General features: G+C 36.5%; 1 protein-coding gene across 5 annotated transcripts in view; it reads right to left on the bottom strand.

Moving 5' to 3' along the window:
* The window catches only part of TINAG (tubulointerstitial nephritis antigen), a 44,057-nt gene that overhangs the window by 7,088 nt on the left and 13,239 nt on the right, over positions 1 to 23,730 (bottom strand). For 4 of the 5 annotated variants that reach the window (XM_064508580.1, XM_026103080.2, XM_064508583.1 and 1 more), the window contains exons 5-9: positions 22,625 to 22,748; positions 20,233 to 20,383; positions 13,098 to 13,278; positions 12,611 to 12,656; positions 7,844 to 7,949 (exon numbers count right to left, since the gene is read on the bottom strand). In XM_064508580.1, coding sequence (XP_064364650.1) covers positions 7,844 to 7,949; positions 12,611 to 12,656; positions 13,098 to 13,278; positions 20,233 to 20,383; positions 22,625 to 22,748 — 608 coding nt within the window. Of the gene's footprint in view, positions 1 to 288; positions 5,336 to 7,843; positions 7,950 to 12,610; positions 12,657 to 13,097; positions 13,279 to 20,232; positions 20,384 to 22,624; positions 22,749 to 23,730 lie in introns of those variants that run through there. The other variant, XM_064508581.1, reaches the window with a different exon arrangement.

Genomic DNA, 23,730 nt, shown 5'->3' with positions numbered 1-23,730 from the left:
GGGGTGGTATTTTACTGGAACTGCTAAAATATACCAAAAAATAAGTCAGTCTCAGTCCTGCACAAACTGAATTTTTTTAACCTAATAGACAGATTTCACCCTGGAATTCTGAAAACCATCAAAATTGATTTACTTCTTAAAAGAGATCTTTATCCACTCATTGGAGACATGGAATGTATCAGCTTCCAAAAATATACAACAGTAATATACTGTAATACACTATATATATATGTAATATAACTGTAATGTGAAAGATAAGGCGGATTAAGACACTGAAGACTGAAGAAGTTTGATGCTGTATATCTTCTATCATCAGGGATAAAATCAAAGAATTTAAAGAGAGGAAGGGGGAGAGAATGATCATAAGAACATGAGAATGCTATATATCATTTTTCACAATATAGCACAAAATCATACATGGTACAATCTAGTTTGAACAAAATTTTATCAGGAATGATTTGTGCTAAAAAGGTTGTTAAACTAATTTGGGTTGCATTTCATGTTTCCTCACAGGGTAGACCAAGAGGTGGTTGCGGGATTGACAGCAGGAGGGAGAAGGGAGAATGTTGCTTTAGTTTACGGTTCATTTTTAACAGCGGTGCCTTGAGTCTTAGTCATGGAACCAAACTCCTTTGTATGGGGCTTTGCATGTGAAAAATGGTTTAGTGAAAGAGTAAATGTTGTTGCCATTATCTACTTTCGGGAAGTAATCTTTCAAGAAAGAAAAGAACTAGCAATCCATTAATAAATCTGAGAGGTATTGATACTGTGACTATAAGTTAAAATCAGTAGGAATTAATAAATGAGTGACGCTACTCTATAAAAAAAACTATGACGCCTTCACAGTTGTTAGTTGATATAATTTCTCTAATATAGTCCATGTTATATATCCTTCTCCATTTCTTTTACTTTTTGTGGCAGTTCTTACTCCTGAGATCCTGTAGTTGTGCTAATACAGTCTTCACCAATTTTTCCTAAAGTAAATCTATGCAAACTTCATATTCCTAACTAATGACATCCTCACTTTGCTGAAGTTAATCTGAGATTTCCAGTATCTCCAGGGAAGCCAAGATATTGGAAAACAGAGGGAAACCGCTAATAGACGTAGTAGCAGGAAATTAGATGCATCTGTTTTGAGCATGTTAACAGCATTAGAAAGAAAATCTCAAAAACTGGGATTATAAATAGGCAAGACCATAGAGGTTTGGACCATACAGTGTGTGACTGGAGTGCCACACTAAATCTGTGAAGTCATTGCCAGGAATAAACAGAGCAACAATAACATACATTCATGGGAGGAAATGATAAAAGAATAAATCAAAATATATAGATGCTAACTAACTACCTAGATGTGTGCAGGGCTTAAAGACCAAGAAGAAAGAGAGAATTAAGTGTCATGTATTAAGTGTCTATTTGTAGAATAATGGGAAGAAGTCAAGGAAAGAAATTATCAGGAAAAAGTATCCCAACAGTGAAGCAATTTAACTCCCAGTGGAATAGTCCCTCAGTGGAAATGACAGACTTTTAAAAGTGAGTTGACAGATTTTTGGACACCATCTATTGGAGAACAATATCTCATTTTCTGGAAGATGATCAAAATAATCTAATAGCACTCTTTTGTTTCTTTCTTTTATAATTATTCCAGCGTGATATTTACTTCCAAGGAATGACATTTCAAAAGCAAACAGATGCTGGACCTCATTATTCACTGAGATAGGGAACCTGTTACAGATATTTTTACACAGCTCTGGACCACTGATATTGCCACCTTCAATATTCTTATGAAAAACTTTCAGTCGTAAGGAAAAGCTTTCAATTTTACACCCTCTAAAATTTCCATTTGTATTAAGAAGAAAATAAGAGATTTTGAGATTTTAAGGAATCATTAAGGAGAAGATCTGCCCATCAGTGACAGAAAATTACTTTAAAAATGGATTTTTCTTCTATGCACCAAAATATTCTGCAATAAATATACTACTTAGCTCTCTAATAAGAACCCTTCATAATCTTCAATCAAAATAGCCTTGAATACAGAGATTCCCTTTCAGTACCTGAAAAAAAATGCTAGTGATCAAACAAGACTTGGTGAAGTTCAGATTAATCCCATTTAATATTAGGGAACTGAAACATTTGAATTAGGAAAAGAGCCACTTCTATAATCAAGAGAGAGGGATACCCTCTGAAGATGGTTCATCCTGCCTAAGTGCTCACCTCAACTGGTGCTAACAAACTAGGTTTATTTGTCTAATACTATATTTTATATGTAGTCATTGTTATTTTACTGTCACCACTGTGACCAAAAAAACAATAAAATCTTTTGGGCAAGACAACCGTCTTCTCATAGACTATATATACACAGAAACAAAATAAAAAGATTAATGAGTCCCTCCCATCTTGACCTGGATTATTTTGATATCCAGCTCTTGCTTTTGTAAGAGGCTCACAGTATCTCCTTCTCCAGATAAAAGGAGCTGGAGCCAGTAATACACATAGTGTAAGACTTGTCATCTCCCTTTCTTCCTTGGACTTTACCATTTAACTGTTATAATGCTACCAGACAAAAAAGGCATAACTACTGCAGTTTAAATTGTATTCTTGGTACTATAGCACAAATACACAGTACTTTCCTAAGGACTAGGATTTTCACCTACTAAATTAGACAAAAGTTTGGTTCTTAATCTTTTGTTCATAAAAGGAAAGGTTAGAGCCACTGACTAGCATTCCCTGCCAGGCACACCTTCCTAGAAAATGATTCCAGGAATTTGATACTGTGATTTCACCTGAATTTTTTAGCATACAAAAGATGAATGAAATTTTTAGTAACTCTGCAGTTACATCATGCCCACAGGTCTACCATACCAGATTACATGGGAGAGAGTCTCCTGAATTTAACTGCATGAAACACCAAACGCCTCACACCGGGGGATCTTTTCCTCATGATCTTGCAATGTATTTCTCTGTTCTGTAAAATAGTTTATGAGTGGTGCTGTTTAATTTTGTAATATTTTTGTAATAAATATGTAGATTATTTGACGCTGATTGTCTGATGATAATGTAGACTTTCTTCCCTCATCAAAGGAAACAGGGAATTCATTTCAAGGTTTCTTTAGCCGGGAAGAAAACCACTTCTGTTGTTTAAGATGGTGTTTATTTGTTGTTGTTCTGAGTCTGAGTTGGAGCAAAGACGAGTGTCTTCAAAGGCATAAATTGGAAGATCATTAATAGTAGTTACCAATAAGAACTTTTTCTAAGCCTTTGGATTTTGCCCAGGTGAGTCATTTAATTGTGTATTAAGTCTTAAATTGCTGCTGCTCTCTCTGGCCATCCCCTCAACAACAAAACACAGGTTTTTGCTTCACATATCAATTTTATCTCCATTAGTGTGGCTTTTTGTGTTAAGAAGTAATGAATTCAACCTATGCCTTTTCAGGGCATAGTTGTTTCAATGCCATTTAATCTGCTGCATTATTGAATTTAAAGCTTCCAGTGAATCATTCATAAAAATAAAAGGGAGATGTGTTCCTGATGAATGTACATTTCTCAACCTTCTCTTATGAAAGTCCTTTATCATTAGGAGCACCTTCTAAATCTCTCAGAAATAATCTTTTTTTGTGGAACACTATCTAATGCTTTTAATAAAATTATTCTTGTGCCCCCTATGCCTTAAGGCTATGGTCTATAGATTTGGTTGTAGACCAAGATTTGAGCTTTTGAGGGCTTTCTGAAATTTTCAGTGTCAAGGGTACAGCAGAAACAGCTCTTTGGGTGGAACTATGGATCAGATATTGTACCTTGGCACCAATGCTGAACAGAATGGAGGAATCAGGGTAAGGGAAAATCTGTCCAAGCAGGCTGCAAAAATTAGTGCTGGATTTTTTACCTTACTATATCCAACTTTAGAAAGAGATATATTTGAACTAGAACTCTAGCTACTCAAGCCAATACACTTCCTCTAAATTTAATGGACTTAGACACATTTACACCATCTACAAATCTGCTTCATTGTTTTCTTTACCTTTGAACACTACATTTGTCTCCTGTCTTCTTTTCCTAGATAGCACTAAGAAAGCCAGAGGACTAGAAGGGGAAGGAGGAGGATTAAAAAGACAAGCACCAATCTCACAGAGAACCTGCCGTAAAATAGACTTCACACATTTGTTCAGCAACTCTGGCTTAACTGCGTAGACCTGGAAGGTAAATCTGCTACAAAAATCCTTTGTGATGTGAATTCAGTCTGCTTTTATTATTAGAGAAATTAAGATTAAAAGTACAGTTTAACATGTTATTTTTTCAGTCATTAGTCCTCTTATAATAACAGAGTCCTCAGTCCCATTCAGTATTTGCAGTTCATTGAGCCTCCTTAGCTTGTTTTCATTCTAGTGTAATTATCAGTGGTAATTTTATGTATGTATACACATAAATGTGTGTGTGTGTGTGCGCGCGCATATACACAAATATACATATGCAAGACATCCTTAAGATACTACCTTACTATAATTACACTCTAGTAGGACAATCAGTTTGTTGTTTAAGGTATTTTATAATGCCTTTACAAGTGGGATTCACCTACTCTAATCTAGACATCTTAATGTTACCTACTGCAGCTTGATATTATCCATGGGTTCTTTCATATTCAAGAGAGAGAGAAATAAGGGCTGGCAAAGCAATTTAATGTACATTAAGATAGATACCTAGGATAGAGCAGATGAATATCTATGGATTATGAAGGGAAGCATGGCTGCCAAGCAGAGACATATACATCTAACGTTTAGACATCAAGACTTGGTTGTTATGAATCCCAGTCTCTGTACCTCATTTTTTTATGCCTGCTTCCCCTTCTCTGAATACAAGACACAGGAAGGACTTGAGAGACCCTGTTCTTTCTAAATGTCAGTGGGGTCAATCCACCCTGCCTTCAGCTTCTAGAAGCTGCTGTTTCACTGTCCACGGAGACTGCGATCACATCCAAACAATCTATAACCCCCACCAACCTCATTTGCCCATATTCTTCTCATGTTTCCAGGCAGTTCTCTGTCTTTTCCCATTCTCTCCTTGAGCCTGATGCCACACAGTATCTCCTTGGAGACAGATTTATAGTCCAATCAAAGGTGGTTTTATAAATAAACAGCCTTCAGGTGCTAGAAAATACCTAGTAGTTTCAGCTTGCAGAACAATGGAATTCAGTCCTTGGATTTACAATCCTTATGATTCAGTGATCAATTTGAAAGTTCATACGTGTATTTGTCTTCCAGTACAAACAGCTTTGGAAAGTTCCTCTAAAATATATCTGCATTTTGTAAGACTCCATCACCCTGAACACACGACAATGCATGGCCTGTGTGAAGCATTTTCAAAAATGTTTTTGAGAGATTACAAATATGGATTCAATAAGGCCATTCATTATTATGACTTTCTTCTACAAATATTGAATCTCTTTCACAGCAACGGTTAGAAATAAAAAATCGGGTTACAATAAACATCAGGCTGCACAAACATGTTTTTTTTACCCTGCATGTCAGTATGTCTTTGCTCCATTTTTCTCTCCAAATACTACTCCACTAAGCATAATGCATATAATCATCAACATTTTTATAGCAAGTCCAAGTTTCATGAGATTCTCATGATTTTTTTTTATTTAAGTCAAGCAGTTCATATTATCCTTTGCTCAAAAAGACAAGTTATGTGTGAGTGGTGAAGGGCTTATACCTGGGCAATATATTTTATATTCAAATTAATTCAAACTTAGAATGATCTAACAAAGTGACAGCTTGATCTTGGACATATTAAAATCTATAACAAGTTATGTATTATACTTCATGGTGCAGAATCACATTTTGTCATTGGATTTATCTTTACTAGAAACTCAACCAGCCCAAGTCTTGGGCTCAGCCTCCAGCTTTTCAAATTTTGAATTCAATTTTTACAGTTAAGCTCCTCGACACCAATATTTTATATGGCATAACCTCAGAGGGCAGAACACTTACTTTTTAGATAATGAAAGGATGTGTAGTTCTGTATATTACTGGATCGATTGAGTACTTCAGCAACATTCAGTGAATATTAGTAACTGAATGTATTTCCCATATATTAAAATACTAAGCATGATGAGGTTTCTTATATATCTGCACCTTCAGTTTTCTTCCTTTTTCTTTCACTTTCTTGCTCTTGTCTTCTTCAGCATATCAGGCCAGCTTGCTTTCCTCCTGCTCACTGGTCTTGTATCAACTTGGTCAACTCAAGCATCTCCAGGCAGCTACGTATCTCAGTCAATACTCTCATTTTTTTTTCTCAGTACAGGGCTCCTTGCCTAAAGGCTGCTGTCTTTTCTCTGCACAGCCTATCAGTTCCCATTTAAACTGGCATCCATTTCAGCATGTTAGGCTACGTCAAATAGCCCTCCTTCTTGCTTCCTCCGCAGCCATCTCCCTGACCCCCTGTGCCACTGTGGCATTGCCACCCGCCTGTCATTTATTCGATATATACTTGCCTGAGGGAATACCTGTCATCACCCTACACTTGCACCAGACATACGTAACATCTGCAATCCCCGTCCCACAGCAGCTCATCCCTGAACTCAGGTATTCACATTGCACAGCAGATTTTACTGTCTAATTTTATTGGTTTCTCATTGTCCTTCATGTATACTGGTATATGCATACATAAACCGTTGCATGCAGGCTCTCTTTCATAAACATCATTTCCTAATGCAGTCCTCTGTTATTCTATGCTATGCTATGTTCCAGTTTATCTCTTTCTTTGCTTCACGATATTCACTAAAAGCATGCTACAGGAACTTTTCTTCTGTTAGGATGAGTCAATACTTCCTGCAACTGTATCAGCTCAAGACTGTTGCTGCATGAGCCTGCTGCTCCTCTCTGCTGCTGTGCCACCATCATACCCATTCCCATAATACACAGCCTACAGATTTCACAATCATAGGCCTCTCTGTGTCACTTTACAAGGATAATCTTCACTAAAATCACAAGCAAAAAACCCCCCATTTTATTTCACTATATTATTTTCCTGAACTACATGTTGAAGACTTTCTCAGTAATCCTCCTAGCATAAGCCTGAAGCATTATTTATTTGATATTCTAGATCTCCTATAAAATATTTGAGCCATCTCTCCATCTTTCTCTGTGGAACTATTCATTCAGTGATTTAATAAAGGCATCCTTGCATAGCCCCTTGACATTTGAGGATAGAGCCCAGGGGTGTCTACTATAGTTTGACTGTACACATTATTAGATACTTGTCATCTTAACGTAGTGTCACTGTTAAACATATGAGGGGAAATCTACTTCTGTAATGTACATATTTTTCTGGAGCAGTTTCATTCACAGGGTATGCATTCCTTGTACACCCCAGACAAAATCAGCAGCATGCCAACAGCAGGTCATTTCTGCTCAGGGTATAGAGAGCCTAGGCTGCCGTGTCGGTGAGCTCTGCTAGTTACTTAGCAGGCAGCTAGCAATGTTTATATTTCAGTTTGCGTTCTGCTTGGTGACATATTTACATGGAACTGTGTCAACTTTGTTCGTAAGCTGGTGTACACACAGAATACTTTGCAATTGCTCAGCAAAACATTTTGTTCTATAGACCAGTATATTTGGAGCTTTAGAGTAAATGTTAGAGTGGATTAAAAAGCATGGGTTTATAGCTCTTTCCAGCGTCCTCTAAAATTCTCAGATATACAAAAATTAAAACGAAAATAACCTCATGTTGGGAGCTAACAGTGCTCCACCTCTGACAATAAAAGCTGTTGGGTTCCAAACTGTATATTAACATTTTATTAAGTGCACAACCAACAAAGGAAAAGGGTAAAAAAATGTGCTTTACTCACCCAAGGAGTTTGACTGAATGAATTTTCCATTGAGATCCTGCATTGTAAGAGTGTTTATAGATTCCCTTCTTGTAAAGGAAAAAATCTTCATACACTTTCATTATAGCTAAAAAAAAACAATAGGAAAAAATCAGCACAGTCAGCAAATATTGCTTCTATTCTAGTTTGCTCCTTGCATTTTACCAGTGAGGTTTTTGTTGTGTGCTAGACTGCATAAGTGTACTTTGTAACTATAATGCACAGAAGTTCCCTGTTGTGAGTAAACTAAGGGAAATATTCCAACAGATTTCTCTCCAACGTCTCTTGTCAAATTAATTGGGTTTCCCTATCATGGAAACTCCCTATCAGGGACTTCTTCCAATACAAGTAAGTCTTCCAAGTACGAAGAAGTATCGTCTTCTGTAGGTGTACATAACTTTTTTTTCAGTCCTAGCAAAGCCTAGTCCAATGAGAGAAATTCCCTTAAAGTTTATTCATAAAATCTTCAGTTCTGACAAGTATCTGACAAGCAAATTTCAGGAATAGTATTTAATAGTCAATGTATATCCATTTATATAATAGCCTTTAAAATCTGGCACAGTGATAGACCTCTGGTGAATTGCATGTCTTTGTCTGAATCTTATACAGACTTCAGTAATTACATTGGAATTTCCTTATGGAAAGCTAAAAAATAGGAAAATAGATTTTCCATATATATGTTCAACCTGACTTTCAGCTGAAAGTATTGCACAGACGGGGAAAATATGACGCTTTGTGTCCATAACAATGTAAGGCCAAAGAACTGATGAACTGCAGATTTTGTGCAAGAGAAGGAAAATTACAGTTTGCATTTTAGGTGTATGCATCACTTCATGGGAATAGCTGTACCTTTATTTTTAAAGAAAATGTTTTGGTTTTGGTTTTTTCCACATTTCTTCTGTCACCTTAGTACCATTTGCTTTGCTATATGGCAGGCCATCAACACCAGAAAAATGAAAAACTTCTGCAGGTCCACATTACCTTTAAATTCTAGTGAATGAGAAGCATAAATACAAGCTCAGCTCCAGCTTACATTTCACTTGTGATTTTAACATTATTAGACATCCACACAATGTGGAACATGAGAATTAATGAAGCTCCATTTCCTAGGAGCTTGTGCCTTGTGAGTCTAATAAAGTACAAGTTTCACTGACAACTTTTTATGTGGTTGGAGTGTTTGTAACGTATGTGCCTGCTATAGACCTGGGGTACCCTGTAAGGTGAACTCATGCTGCAGTCTTTTCTTTGTCTGGTGTATTTCCAAATTTTGTTCCGCTATTTGAGTATTTTCATAAAGTTAAAGGAAATTATTTATCTTTACAACCTCTCGGCCTCTATTAAATTTGATTGAAAACAGAAAATGTTCACAAATTTAATGGGGGGCAGGGGAAGGTAAAGAACAGTGCAGGACGTGATCAAATGAGCCCATTTGCCTAGCAAACCTAGCTAAAAATATTTTTTGTTAATGGGATCACTCACATCCAAAATATATGCAGATAGCAACACATGGAGAATAAGCAACTGTGATACTACCTGAGAGACAAGTCTGTGGGAGAGCTATATCTGACAAAAAAAAAAAAAAAAAAAAAAAAAAAGTTAAGTTTATTTAAGGAATACAGCTACAGCTTTTGCCAGAGCTGTCTGCAGGACCAGAGCTCACAGATATTGAGAGCAATAGACCCAAGTGGAAAATAACACAAACTTTATTTTTGCTTTCTGTCCACAAGCTCAGGATTCCATTAGAGCTCTCTGTAATTTTCTTTTTTTTCTCTCTTTTCCCCCAGGCTCAGTAGTGTAAAACCATCCAGGATTACATATTATACCTACATATATGGTGCACACACACATATATATATACATACATATATATATCGTCCATACTAATCAGGAGCTAAATAATGGTATGGTACTGGAAGTTCAGTGGCCTGGGTACATGAGGTGTAGTGTGCACAGAGGGATGATGTTTCAAAATTAAGTTCAAGAATTATTAAGATATTTTATTTTTTGAGAGTGATGTTGCCCTGACTTGGACAGGACTGAGACGATCACACTCTACCAGATGGTGGTATTCCCTCCTAGGTAGAAGAGGCTGTATATTTTCCAGAATGAATGGATCAATTTTTCATGAATCAAAAGATTTTCAAAACAGTAATTTTCATAAGGTTAACTATAATTCATGCTCATGCATGAATTCCCTCTGTCATGCTGAGCTGTCAGATGTACATATATAAATGTATCAGACTGTTACATCCATTTTAGTATAGATTTTTCTGCATAAAATTCTTAAATCAAAATCTATACATCTAAAACATTCTAAGATAGAAAAACTAAAAATCAGTCACTACAGAAGGAACAAAAGTATAGCACGGTACAATAATATACCATAGTGCTTTCTCCGGATTTCTCTTTTATTGTGCCAGTAAATTAAACACCCTTGTTTTCCAAGATCACGATAGCTAAAATGATATGTTTTGTGGTGGCAAAATCTTCATGCTTTGCTAATAATGGATTATCTATTCTTTCGGTTGAGACTGAATAATGTGATAGAGAGGCATATTTTTTCTGTCAACACTATAGCTAACAGAGTATTGTCTAAAGTTCATTAATAAAAAGTTGAGAGGGGAGTATTCAATGGTCCATTTGAATATTTTCAAGGCACTAATGAAAGTTCACTATGTTTATTTGAAATGGAACCCTTTTTTAAAAAAATATAGTGTTTCATCATTTGCAGCTGAAACTGCTAATTGCCCAGTTCATGTAACATGAAGCACAACAAAGTCTGCCAAAAAGAAATTGTCATTTGATTTTGAAAGATGCATAACAGAAAGTTTTCAAGTAAATTCCTACATCTACAGTTTCAGAATGATGAGAAAATAAATTATTTTCTTAGTCGAATATGCAGAAAAATACAGCTATATTCATCATCATACAAGGTGACTCTCTACATCATGATCTTGAAAGGATTTTGAATGTTTTCCAACTATTAAAAATTACTTTGTACATTAGATAGGTTTGGCCATAAGCACTTTGTAAGTTCCTGAGGAATGACAAATGGAGTAATCCTGGAAAATTGTTTTCAGTAGCTGATGATCATTTGCAGGATGTTTTGAAAAATATATATATATATACATTATATGGTTTTAAAGTTAGAAATATGCCCTGATTGTATCTGTAGTACGGGCAGATATAATAGAAAACCAGTGACAAATTTGGGGGTCATAACTGTGACATAGTTAAAAATCTCATTACAGCAAAAAGAAAAAATGGAAAGGGATTTCACTCAGCGATATACACTTTCTATTATATACTTAGCTTCAGATTTTGATTTTCCACAAACATTACCTTCACCTGATACAGCCACTTTCTCTGAAAACCTGTTGACTTTTCAGGAAATTGTAGGAATTATTGAATGGTTAAGACTGAACAAATGGCTGAATATAGACTGTTTTATGGGGGAGATTTAGTATTGATAGATTAATCCAGCAAACTGTGCATAAATGCCTTAGGAAGGCAATATCAGAAAATGGTCTAAGATTTTATCTTCAGGACCCTAATTCTTTCTTAAAACCAGTGGAACTTACTGTATGTGAATACAGTAGATTAAATCCTAGAAAAAGTAGATCCTAGATCAAATGAAACATAGGGAACAATATTTTCCTTGAGCAAACAAACTTGGGCAGGTCACAAAAGACTGCTAGTATTAATCTTGTTAAGGCCAAGCTTCAAATTAATTGCAGCTGCCAACATAAAGAGTTCAAGAAAAAATTTCAACACCATGATGTATTGAATTCAACTTAATAATCTGGACCATTTCAATAACAAGTTGGAAGCAAGGATAATTCATTGTAAAACTGAAGGCAGTAGAAATGCAGACTTGAAGAATAATATATAAAATAGTATTTCCTTAAAAATCCCCTAATATCAAATGCTTAGTTTTGCTATAGGTCTACCTTTATTTCCATCTATGAAAGATGGACCTCTCACTGGAAGCACTCTCCCTATCACCCAAGACTCAATCCCCAAACTCTGACATCTCAGGAGAACCGGAGGGTGAGAAGCTGCGGGTGCAGGCACCATCAGGACCACCTGCGGCTGCACTCAGATATGAGCTGGGCAAAACATCTCTTCTCCCCTCACTTCCTGCCAGTTTCTTTATTTCCCTAAGAGAGCTGGATTCTTCATTGCAGGTCTCAGACAAAAAAGCCCAAATCTTGTGAGCCTTTTGCAGCAGAAAAAGTGTACAGGCTATGAAAGGGGAAATTCTGGGGGTATTTCAGCACTGAATGACTCTCTAGAGGGTGCAAATGCTTCGGCACTGCCTTTGGGTGACAGCAGGCACGAAGGGCTGGCCCTGGCTAGCGGCGGCATCAGCCCCAGCCCCAGGCGGCAGAGCTCTGCTAATGTTAAACTTCGCCTGCACTGCCCCAAATTGCTATTTCATCCGTGAATGAAAAGCTGTCATGGGAAAAAGTTACATTTCCAGCACATAGATTTTGCACGAGTTTGCAACAAATCCAGCTCGAGGTCTTTTTGCTCGTTATGGACCCTGATCCAGTACAGCTGTCCCTAGGGGCACTGCTTGCACACCAAAACTTACATAAATGCTGGAGTCCCTTGATGAACTACAGGCCCTACGTCAGTTTTATTCACTGTGGAATGCAATCTATGATTTCTAATATTTTGATACAAGGTCACTGCACACTTTAATTATTTCAGTAATAATATTATCATCTTTCAAACTCACCATACCTTGCACTGGTCCTTTGTCCATGATTTCTTTCATTATATCGGTTTCCTGAGGGGAGGGAACATCAGGAGTGGAGAGTTCAGGGGAATAAAATATATTCTATTAAATAAAATGTGCTATACATAAACTATACATATACATATACAAATATATCACTGTACTTGTATTTCTGCTACAGAATGTTAGGCTTACCAAATGAGTAAAACCTTCAGAAACATATCTAAGAAGCAGTTATGCACAGTTATGATGGTATAATTTCTTTTCTATGTCTAATTTCTGTAGGACCACAAAACAGCACCTTTAAGGAGATAATGTAGGTCTGAGAAACAATATAGAATTTAAAACATTCTGAAAATAATAGGGCAATAGACTTTATAACTGCCCTAGTTCTCAAGTAACGTGAACGCATTTCCACATGCCAGATAACTTGCAAGCCCGAAAGGACAAAAAACAAATACAAGAGAGAACGAATACGCAGCATGAACCTACTTGTGATGAGACCCTGTAGTGGGAGGCGCATCGATATAACCGATTGGATTGCTCTAAAGCATTGGGACACAGCCCTGTTGTATAGTTTTTTCCAAGTTCACTTGACACATAGCAGTGATTTTCACCTGGTGGCTGCAAGTGTTGATTCCAAAATGATGGGTAACAAGAATAAGACACAATCCTGTTCAGATAAAAAAATAAATTGGTACGAAGCTTGTTTAAACATTTTTGAAGTTTTATTTCAAATTTTTAATTATTTAAACACTGCCCACATATCAAGTAAGTTTACATTCTGCAAAAGTATGAATATGTCCACTGTCTTCAGCAGGATGGTGTTTGGATGAATTCATATGCATGATGCTTATGATAAAGTTTCAGTTGCAATAGTGCGCTCCCTCCCCTCTGTCAAAGAAAGCTATTGAAAGAAATACGTTTTAGCACCTTGTTGCCCAGCACATTCATCTCATGATGATGATGACGGTACACACTGAATAAGATAAATAAATTGCCAATGTTGTCAAGAGGATACATTTAGCAAAAACTGTTTGTGGAACATAGATATTGGCAGCAGAAGGTTTTTAAGGGAAATTAGCCATTTTCTGTTTTCTCTACATTTTCTATGTGACTGCTGATGAAAAGCAGCAGGTCTTTTTATTTCTTTTAGCTGAAAAGTCTCTGACCTTCCATTTTTCTGAAAAAATAAGGGGAACACTTGTTATCCCTCTCTTTAAGAACATTTGTTGACATAAAAATCCTATATGCATTTTTTAAAGGTTTGAGTGAAAATGTTTGGTCTCCTGTTGGCATGTGACTAAATTTGGTGGTTCTTCTTAAGAAAGGTACAAGCCTAAGTGGTTAATACCAACAGCATTTGTTTCCGAGTGGAGTGCACCCCCTTAAGAGTGAACTGAAATACACTGGAGATAAGTACAAGTGAGAACGTGCCTTGGAAGATGTTAAGCACTGAGTTAACAAAATATCTGATTGTAGAGAGGTACTATAGAAAGCATTCACACAGGGTTGGTGACTGGGTTTCTCCATCTTGATCCACTGGAGAGAAAGAAAAGGCCAAGGGACCAGTCACGGGGTTTCCTCTGCCAGTTCCTAGTCATTGACAGCAATGAGTCTCTCAAGGAGACTAAACTGACAGCTTGGACCATGATATCACAGGAATATGCTTCCTGGTTCCAGGAATATGCTTCCAGGAAAGCATCCTGGTTATTTCTTAAAAAAGTGTCTATCTCTAAACATTTTCCAAATGCTGAGAGATGCTTTGCTCACACATACAACAATTACATTTTTCCTACTATTCACTATAAAGCTCTATTAATGGTTCAGATTCAAGTTTTTTAGAGTTTATTTCTAGGAAATATGACTCATTGCTAGCACTGTTTAATGAAATTATATGATATATTTAACATATTGAGTCCAGTAATCACTGGACAGTTGTTATTCTAATAAAGATCTCAAAACCACAAAAAATTTCTTATGACAAGAATGTTGGGGGAAATGTACCATTGGAAACATGAATTATATTTATTGTTTTAAAAGAGTTCTGCATACAAAGACAAAGCTCTGAATAACAAAGCTTCATCTGGAAAACACTTCTATAGTGGCAGGCTGCAAATACTTGACACCATTTGACACTGACATTGTCTGAGAAGTGATGGTGGAACAGCTGTAATCGGTCACCTGAGACTTAAAGTCCTATAAGCTTTGGATCTGAAAATATCCAAAGTGCTGAATCAAAGGATCTTTGAAGCCCATGTTAAGAGACCTCAATGCATGTAAGGATGGAGGGGGCAATGAAGATAAGAGGTGTTTCAAGGAAAAGTAAGGGGGGGGGTTAGTTCTTTACCTTGTCAATACATCAAAAACTTACTATAATCAACTACTTCTTCACACAGTATGTTTATTTCCTTCAAGTAGCATATCTTGAATTGTTCAGCCATTCTGACTTTGACTATGTGAACATCCCTTTCAGTTCAATAAAGTGAATCGAATAAAACATATATTTAAAATGCACTTACTGATGATCTGAAATATATGTATAATGGCATCCTGAGTCTTGCAGCAATTATTTTAACCTAGTTATTAGATATTAGGACCTCCTAGCTTTTTACATTATAGTACTAGATGTTTCCAAAACAATTTTACAAATTTCTGTTATGATGTCATGGAGGCATATCAGAGGGGTCTTTTAAAAACAGAACTAAATAGTTCATTATAGTTATTTGAAGCAGAATATTTTAAAATAGATATTCCTGTAAAAAAGAACATCTATTTTAGTAGATCAGCAAATATACTGATTTCTATGAATCTAAAGAACTACAAACTGTATTTCCACACAATTTGGGGAATAATTATGTTTGCCTGTGTTTCCTTAGTTGTCAGAACTTTTACAAGATGAACACATATATGTTTCAATTACCCTAGAAAAAAATGTCGCCTTTTCCTATCAAGTATTTGGTAGTAGAGCAATTGACCTTGAGGGGAATGTTTCAACGTCTTTTTTTCTTAGCAAATTGTTTCTGACCAAGCTAGACAAAAACAGCCAGGAGCAGGAAAAAAACACAGTTCTGCCTAGACAAAAAGGGACCATCCATCCCAGGGCTGTTAGCTATTATTGCTTAGGTTTTCAATCTAATGACTGGCAACCCCTTTAAATCCCTTCCAAATGTCTGAAGATGTTCTGTATTCCCAGATTTCAACCGGGGAATAGTAATTATTTAGGTCAAATAGCACAGGTTGCTATTGCTTTTTAAAAAAATTATTGTGCTTTGTTTCTATTGCTGGGTTGAAATAAAACTTTTTTATGGTTTATGTGTGTGTATATATATATAGATGTGTGTGTGTGTGTGTGTGTATAAAATACATATCGAATGCTTCTATTTATATATAATTTCTCTAGTCACCCTGGATCACAAATTTCCTAAAGAAATAAAGCACTGCTGATAAGTGCAACCAGGCCTGCAAAGTAGGTAAGGTGCGTAAATAGAGCTCTTACAGCATGATCCAGTATAAGAGGGGCAGAAGCATGTGATTGCATCCCAGCATAAGGAATAGGATGACATCTGACACCTATTCCTCAGATGTACTTAGAAACATTCCACACGGATAAAACAAAGGAGCAATTCCTTCCTGGGATAGGGATTTTTTTTCCCTTTTATCAGCTAGATTGTTCTACTGGAGTTGTCACAAGATCTGCCTGTATCTTCTACAGCAAAGGAAGCAAAGCAGTAAGAGACTAGCTGGTGTACTGGAGGTATGTGGCAATTCAGACAAGATAGTTCTGAAATTACAGTTACTTTTAAATTTTTTCATTAAACACAGTTTTTGCAGTTATGATTAGCATAATTTAGCATAAAGATAGGTATCAGCTCTTTGCATTAGTCTGCACATTCTGAAGCATGTTTCACATTTCAGAGATAGCAACAAAGAAGACCGTGTTGGAAAAGTCATAGAAGAATAACTGAAACAAATATGAATGTGTTTGTGTGTACATGTACATATGCATATGCACATATAATAGGGCTAGGAGCAAGCAATACCCAGTGACAAATATCAAAAGTCTATGCTGCATTCATAACCTTGGTAGAATTCATATGAAGTTATTTATGGTTTTGTGTGTTCAACCCTATGACAATCTTTCATTTTTATTGCATTTATGTGTCTTAATTGAGAGATAAGGACATAATATAAAATATTAGCTTATACTATTAGCAAGTTGGCCAAAATTAATAACAATGATATCCTTATCATACCCTGCAACCACTGAGAGGCCAAACTATTAAACAGGTCAGGCCCTGATTAGAAGCAGTATTTCCATTCAAGTATGTTAACCTTTTACTACCTGGAACTCAATTTTTTTTCCCCGTTTTTAAAGACTGTAAGCTTTACCAGATAAAATAGATGCTTTCAAAATACATTGATCCCTCCCAATGTAACTAAGAAGCCTAAAATTAATAATAATCAGCTGGATTTATTCTTTAATTAATGGAGAAAGAGAGACAGAGAGAGGGAAAGTGAGTGTCAGGCAGTGATTCAGTTCCACTTATAACAGATTTCGATGTTAACTGGGCGCTCGGCATTTCTGAAAGGTCAGGTCTCGGTGCTGGCCTAACTCTCCCCGCTCAGCTCTATGGAAGCCTTCTATTGACTTCATCAGGGACAGTTTAGGCCAGCACTTGCTTTTCCTGAAAATCTACCAAAAATTTGAGATAAGCACACTTCAGAAAACAGAAAACCAGGAGCTTTAAAACAACATTGAAAATCTGCTGTGAAAATTTACAAGGCCACAGAAAAAAAATGTGCTTTCTTCTTACTGCCGGCTATGGAGATAATGAAAAAAATGATTGTGATATACCATCTCATAAAATAAAATCTACCTCAAAGCATGAGGAAGCAAGTAGCATTTAACAAGGCTTATTCAAGAGACACTTCAGACTTTTATCCCATAAATTTCCATCTTTCCATAGTCAAAAGTAAAGGATTATGGATTATGGTTTTTCAGTCACTAAAATAATTCAATTATCAGTGCCAGTGAATCACAAAGGTTAATTTTGCTTTTAGATAAACATGATACCATTTTCTCTTGGCTTCTGTCAGAGACAAAAGTTTGGGCTAGATGAACCTTTGCTCTGGACATTCTTATGCTCTGATGCCCGCTCCCTTTGGATCTTTTTCTTAAGGTGTTTATCTGTGGTTAGGATTGTTGGAGGATAATTTGAAATATCATTTGGATTTGGGAATGAAAATGAGTATTTTGAAGTCTTGTTTATTTTATTGTTCACTTCAACGGTGAATCAGTAATAAGGGATAAATATGGATGACAGGTCTGTAAGAGTGCAATGACATTGTACATATTGGAACTGGCCCTGTGGGAACAATAATACTGGACGATTGGCCAAGAAGGTCTTATGTTACAGAGATCTCATGGAGAGTCTTCAAAAATTCATGCTAGTTCTTACAACTGCCTTGAAGATTCAGACAGTCTGCTGCAAGAGTCTGGTGAGGATGACTGAGCAATAATGCATGTATTTGGGAATTCATAGGCTAAAAGGTCTAATTCCAAGAGTTCTGGGGACCTGAGGTGCCCTACCTCAATGCTTTCAAGCTTATGCCAGTTGTAAGGCCTGCTCTACACACTGTTTCCCACTAGTATGATGTGGTCAGACATGAAGTATTCTTCTCCCTGCAGTATTTATATCAGCACAACCTCCAGTGTGGATACAATTAAGTAGATAAAGAATTTTCTCATACAATTTCAGCCCACCTTTCTTTCCTTATGAAAATGAACTAATTTCTGCATACTTATATTGCTTCTGCAGAAAGGGTTGCACCACACTAACCACACTGCTTTCTGGGATAGAAAGAGTCTTATTATTAGGCATTATAGTAGTTACGTCGATACAGAGATAACAGGGGGAACAGAAACCTAGGAGACTGTGCTATATCTTCATTCTTTAGGTTTTTTTCCTCTAAAAAAGGAATTTCAACTGTTGTAGCGAGAATACCCATTCAAATGGATCTTTTATCTGATCTACTCTGACAATTCTTGTGTTGCTATCCCTAATATGGTAAACAAGTAAACAATCAGAAGTAAAAAATAAAGTTTTATTTATTTTCTTAAGAGCTTGAGCTGTTGGTTAAAAGAAGGCTGCTCTTCAAGTTATAGAAAACCATTGCTTAAAATACTAAACTATAACTTTCATTGCATCATGAAGTCCTTCGGCTTTACATGAATGAGATGCTAAGAGGCCTTTTCTAGGGTGGAATTCATTACTACCCCAATGTGATTACATATATAAAGGGTCTACCACTCAAAACCTAGATCATAATTAGTGCCCTTCTAATATTTAAACTCTGAGATAGGAAAATAGAGAAATACTTGCTGTAAAATCTCTTCATAACAATACAAAATCCTTGCTAGAGCAAAAATACACTCAATACACTTGAAGATAACCAGTATGATTGCTCTGTGTACTTAGTGTCCATGTGAATGACAGCACTTTGGTCTTAACCTGGATACCCAGGCTGCCATGGCAACTACAATGTCTGATGAGTCATGTCTGACAATCTCTTGATCTGTTCACGGTTTGCTTTTTTTTTTTTAACTAACATTGAAAGTTGGCAGACAGCAGACCTGAGATCTCTCTTCCTGAAAGCATCAGGTATGTCAGAGTAAGGCATATGTGACTGTAAAAGTGAGAGAGCAGGAACAGGAAGTACAAGTTAGTTCTCATAACATGAGAAACAACTGAATTTGATTATGGAATATATAAAATATCATCATTGCAGATTTTCCTGGAAGCCATTTCCAGGCACATGAAGGTCAAGAAGTAGATTGGGAACAGAAAGCGCAGGTTTACCAGGGCAGAGGGTGCCTAACCAACCTGATACCTCTCTATAAATGGATGACTGGCTCCATGGGCAAAAGAAGAACAGCGGATATCATTTACCTTGGCTTTAGCATCATTTTCAGCACAATCTCCTGTAGTATTCTTCCAGATAAATTGGAAAGATATAGACTGGATGGGTAGCTTCCAAGGTCAGCGGAAACTGAACTGGACTGCCACGCTCAAAGGTCAACAGTTCAAAGTGACCATTCAGTAGTGACGTTGTTCAGGGGTTACAATGGGACAATACTGCTTAGCATCTGTACTAACAACCTGGACAGCAGGACATAAGGCACCCTCAGCTAATTTGTGAAGGACCCCAAATTGGTGGGGAGTGGTCAATATGCTGGAGGGAAGGACTACCATCCAGAGGGATGCTGACAGAAACCTCGCAAAGTTCAACAGCATTACAGCTACTGACAACGTTTAGTTATAATGAGGTGTAAATGGGAGATAGCTGTTTGCAGAGTGTTCTCAGCAAGAGTTCTTGTTTCATTCAAAATAATCTTCACTTATCCTTTTGGGAATACTTTGCAGTTCCCAGGCTTCAAAGAAAGTGATTTAAAGAAAATGTAAATGAGAGATAGTGATAATCCTGATGAGGTAATAGAGTTAATCTGACCTAAGACAGAACTAAATGTTTCTATTTTGAAAGGTCAAAAATAATCATTGTAACACATGTACCTTAACCAAATGGTTCAAGTTAAAATAATCTAAACAAATAGTTAAATACTTACCCATGGGTTTTCAGATATCTCCAAGCACCATCAATGCTTCCACCATTACATCCATTTTGATTCCTGGTATCACAAGAGATCAAATTCTGAACGGAAAGGTTGTCTGTGATCAGACCTTCAGAATGAATTGCTATTCTATCTGCTGCAACACCTATTTTGAAAGAAATTTTCCGTTATTAAAAATGAATAAGTATTCTTTAAAGCTCTCTGGTCACTGTGAAAGGTGGCCTGAAATACAACATCAATATTTTTGCTATATGTAGATATCTTTACAAAACAATTGGGATATAATCTGTACAGAATTTTGAGGGAGAAAAGTGTGAAACTCCAAAGATAAATGAACAACTTTCTGTAATATTATAATTTCATAGGTTTACTGGTTATCATAGCATCCCATATGTCTAAAGATCAGGCAAGGCATTTAAATAATCTAGTCTGATAGTCTCTACTGTGTTTGTTAATGTACATCCATCTTTGGTTGACTCCAACAGAAGATGCAAATACTCCCCACCTCTCCGCAGATGCCTGTCCAAATTCCTATTATTCAAGAGTCTCTTTTCTTTCATTTGTACATTTCCTTTCTTTACTTGGCCAAAAAAACTCAAAAATGAACAGTCCTGTCAAGAACACAATTCAAGACTGAAAGTATGCAGTACTGGATAGAATATTTTGGAATTGCTCTCATTATTGCATAGGTGTGGGATTCATTGGATCATCTTCTCTAATCACAGAAAATTCTACTTCTGAGGTAGTCATCTTAGATGTCTACACTAGATCAGCAAGTCATGGCTCTAAGTACTAATATATTTATGTACTGATTTAAAGGCAGACTAGGGTAACTAAATTGTAGGTGAAATTAAGATCTCTCTCATTCTTTAATGGGCAACAGTGAAACAATTATCAAGCCCCAATCCCAATCATTACCTGTACTTAAATTATATCTTCTTTTATTGTTAGCACTTCATTTTTGAGCCTGAAAATAAAAATCTCCATTGAAATCTAAAGCCCAATCAAAATCAACAGACTTCAGTGAACTGAAGACCAGACTTCAAAAGAATGAGGAAGATCAAATGGAGTCAGCCGACAGTAACAGTGACTCTGTTTTACACTGGCATGAGATGTCACATGATAATGAAACTATTTTCATGGATGTAAAAGCTTTTTTTTTTTTTTTTTTGGAATAGTTTTGGAATTCTTATAGAAATTACAATAAGAAGATATGGCACAGCAGTGCTTGCATATTCTTTGAATGAAAATTGATTTTAAAAAGAAGGGTTGAAAATTCATATTGAAAATGTTAGAATAACCTAAACAGCATGGAAAGGGAGCTGATAATATTAGCATTGAAAATTGATGTGAATTAAAATCAGAGGATTTATTTATTAAAGGCAAAAATTAGGCTGAGTACCTGGAAAGTTTTGCTCAGGGAGCTTTATTCATCTCTGTAGTAATCTGTCAGGAGAGCTGTTAGAAGCTCTCTCAATTTTCTCATTTAAAACTGCAATGGACAAGGTACTTTGGTAACAGAGTATGTTCAGTCTGGCTTTGGCAAAAAGTTGGGATTAACTAACCTAAATGTTCCTTTCCTTCTCTTAGCACTGTGATTTAAAGCAACAGTTGCAGAAGCCTGCACCCATGGGGATCCACTGGCAGGATCAGGTCATAAGGACTATATAAATTTTTTCTCTATCTTTACATGCCCGAATATGTACTCAGATTTCTTGCTGCTTAAAAAAATTGAACAGAACGGATCTCTATAGTTTCCTTGAAGAAGGGGATACAAACTCTCATGTGTCCATTTTTCATAAAACCAGAGGCTGTAGCAGTGCAACTCAGCCTCATGTTCTGACATTTCTTTGTTTACAGAATGTGAAATGATTTCTTACACAAATATCTGAGCAGTATCAGTGTTTCTCCTCATAAAGTTACTGAAAACATTATACTTAATTTACTAGAATAGTGAGGCTAGATAATGGCAAATGCACAAATATAAAAATATATGAAAAAAAAAAAAGCCTGCATCCTTTAGGCTTTCCATTAGGCCTTCTAGAGAAGCATGCAGTTAGTTGTTTAAGCAGGCCATGTAGATTTTTAAAAAGTTACTCTACTAGTTATGGTAAAGCACACTAGTCAATTCATTTGCTACTTACTTTTACCAGCAAGCCTCCCTCTGATGTGCAAATTCATGAAAAGCAAAGAAAAGGCTCTGCAGCTTAATTTCTTAGGTCACTGAGACATCTTAGAGGGAAAGGTATAGTAATTTTAAATGTTGCTATTTGCTGATAAAAAGTGAACAGCAAGCTGAAATCACTTCATTACTAATCTCTACAAGTTTCTGTCACACTTGTAACATACAATGATATTTTAAAAAGGAGAATGAAACTAATATTACTTGCAGTTGAAAAAGCCCAGGATGCTCCACAGTTTCGCTGATCCAAAGGATCATGAATCCACTCAGGCCATGCATAAGTTGCTGCAAAAAACGCAGGAAATTTTTCTTCTGGTAGTGAGTTTCTCTAAAACAAAGTGTACAAGACCCAAGTATATTTTATTTCCATACTGAGGAATGCGTTAAGAGTAAATTTGACCCTAACTTTGCCTTAAAAATCCTTAATTTTTAAATTGAGGAAATAAATAGAAAACATTGGCAGCTGTGGCTTCCATTTGGAGGCCAGGCGCTTGGTGTCTGGAAGTCTCCAAGCCGGGGACTCGGGCTTCTGGCACTCCACTGCTCGGCCAGGAAGCTCAGCTCCGCATCTGCCAACCAGGCAGTGTCTGGTGAGGAATTGGTCTGCTTCCCCTCTGATTTTTATCCCAAATAACAATTCCCAATGAAACATGTCAGTTATCACCCAGGTGGCATTTTCAGAAGGAAGAGCCTTCTGCTATGAATAGCAACAAGGTTATGTACCTGTTACACTCTTTGCTTCAACATGATTTACATATGAAATGAATGTATCTCCAAGTGGCTGGAGATACTAATTACCACAGGAGAGGTATCAGTAGAGTGTATCATTGATTCATCTTTCACAAAGAGGCTTTTCAATCTCCAGCACTTATCCTTGTTCTGGAAGGAAAAACATTTTCTTCTGCTTCACAATCTGATCGTGAGCTGATGAGAACTCATGCCCTGCTCAGTACATCCATTTGGCCACCCTCTTTTGGCATCTTCATCTCTCGGCCTTAATTTATGTCCTCCACACTTTGCTTAAATATCCATGTATGCAAGGACCATCTGGTATAACTACTCATAATCTGCTCTGTTTGACATACCAAAACCTCTGACCTTTTTTTTCATTGTAGTTAAATTTTTTGGACTGAGTGCTTATGCTGCATAGGGAGGTAGGAACTGCTATACTAGGAACTGCTATACTGAATGGCAATAATGGTCCATCCAGTCCAGCAGTGTCTCTCAATTGTTGAAAGCATTTGTTCTGGAGAAAATACAATGAAACCTGCATTTGTAAGATAATCTACTCCCAAAAAAAGCATTCTCTG

Source organism: Dromaius novaehollandiae, chromosome 3 (assembly GCF_036370855.1).
Source record: "Dromaius novaehollandiae isolate bDroNov1 chromosome 3, bDroNov1.hap1, whole genome shotgun sequence".
Lineage (NCBI taxonomy): Eukaryota > Metazoa > Chordata > Aves > Casuariiformes > Dromaiidae > Dromaius > Dromaius novaehollandiae.
Note: the sequence above shows the minus strand (reverse complement) of the source record. Positions and strands in the feature narration are given on the sequence as shown.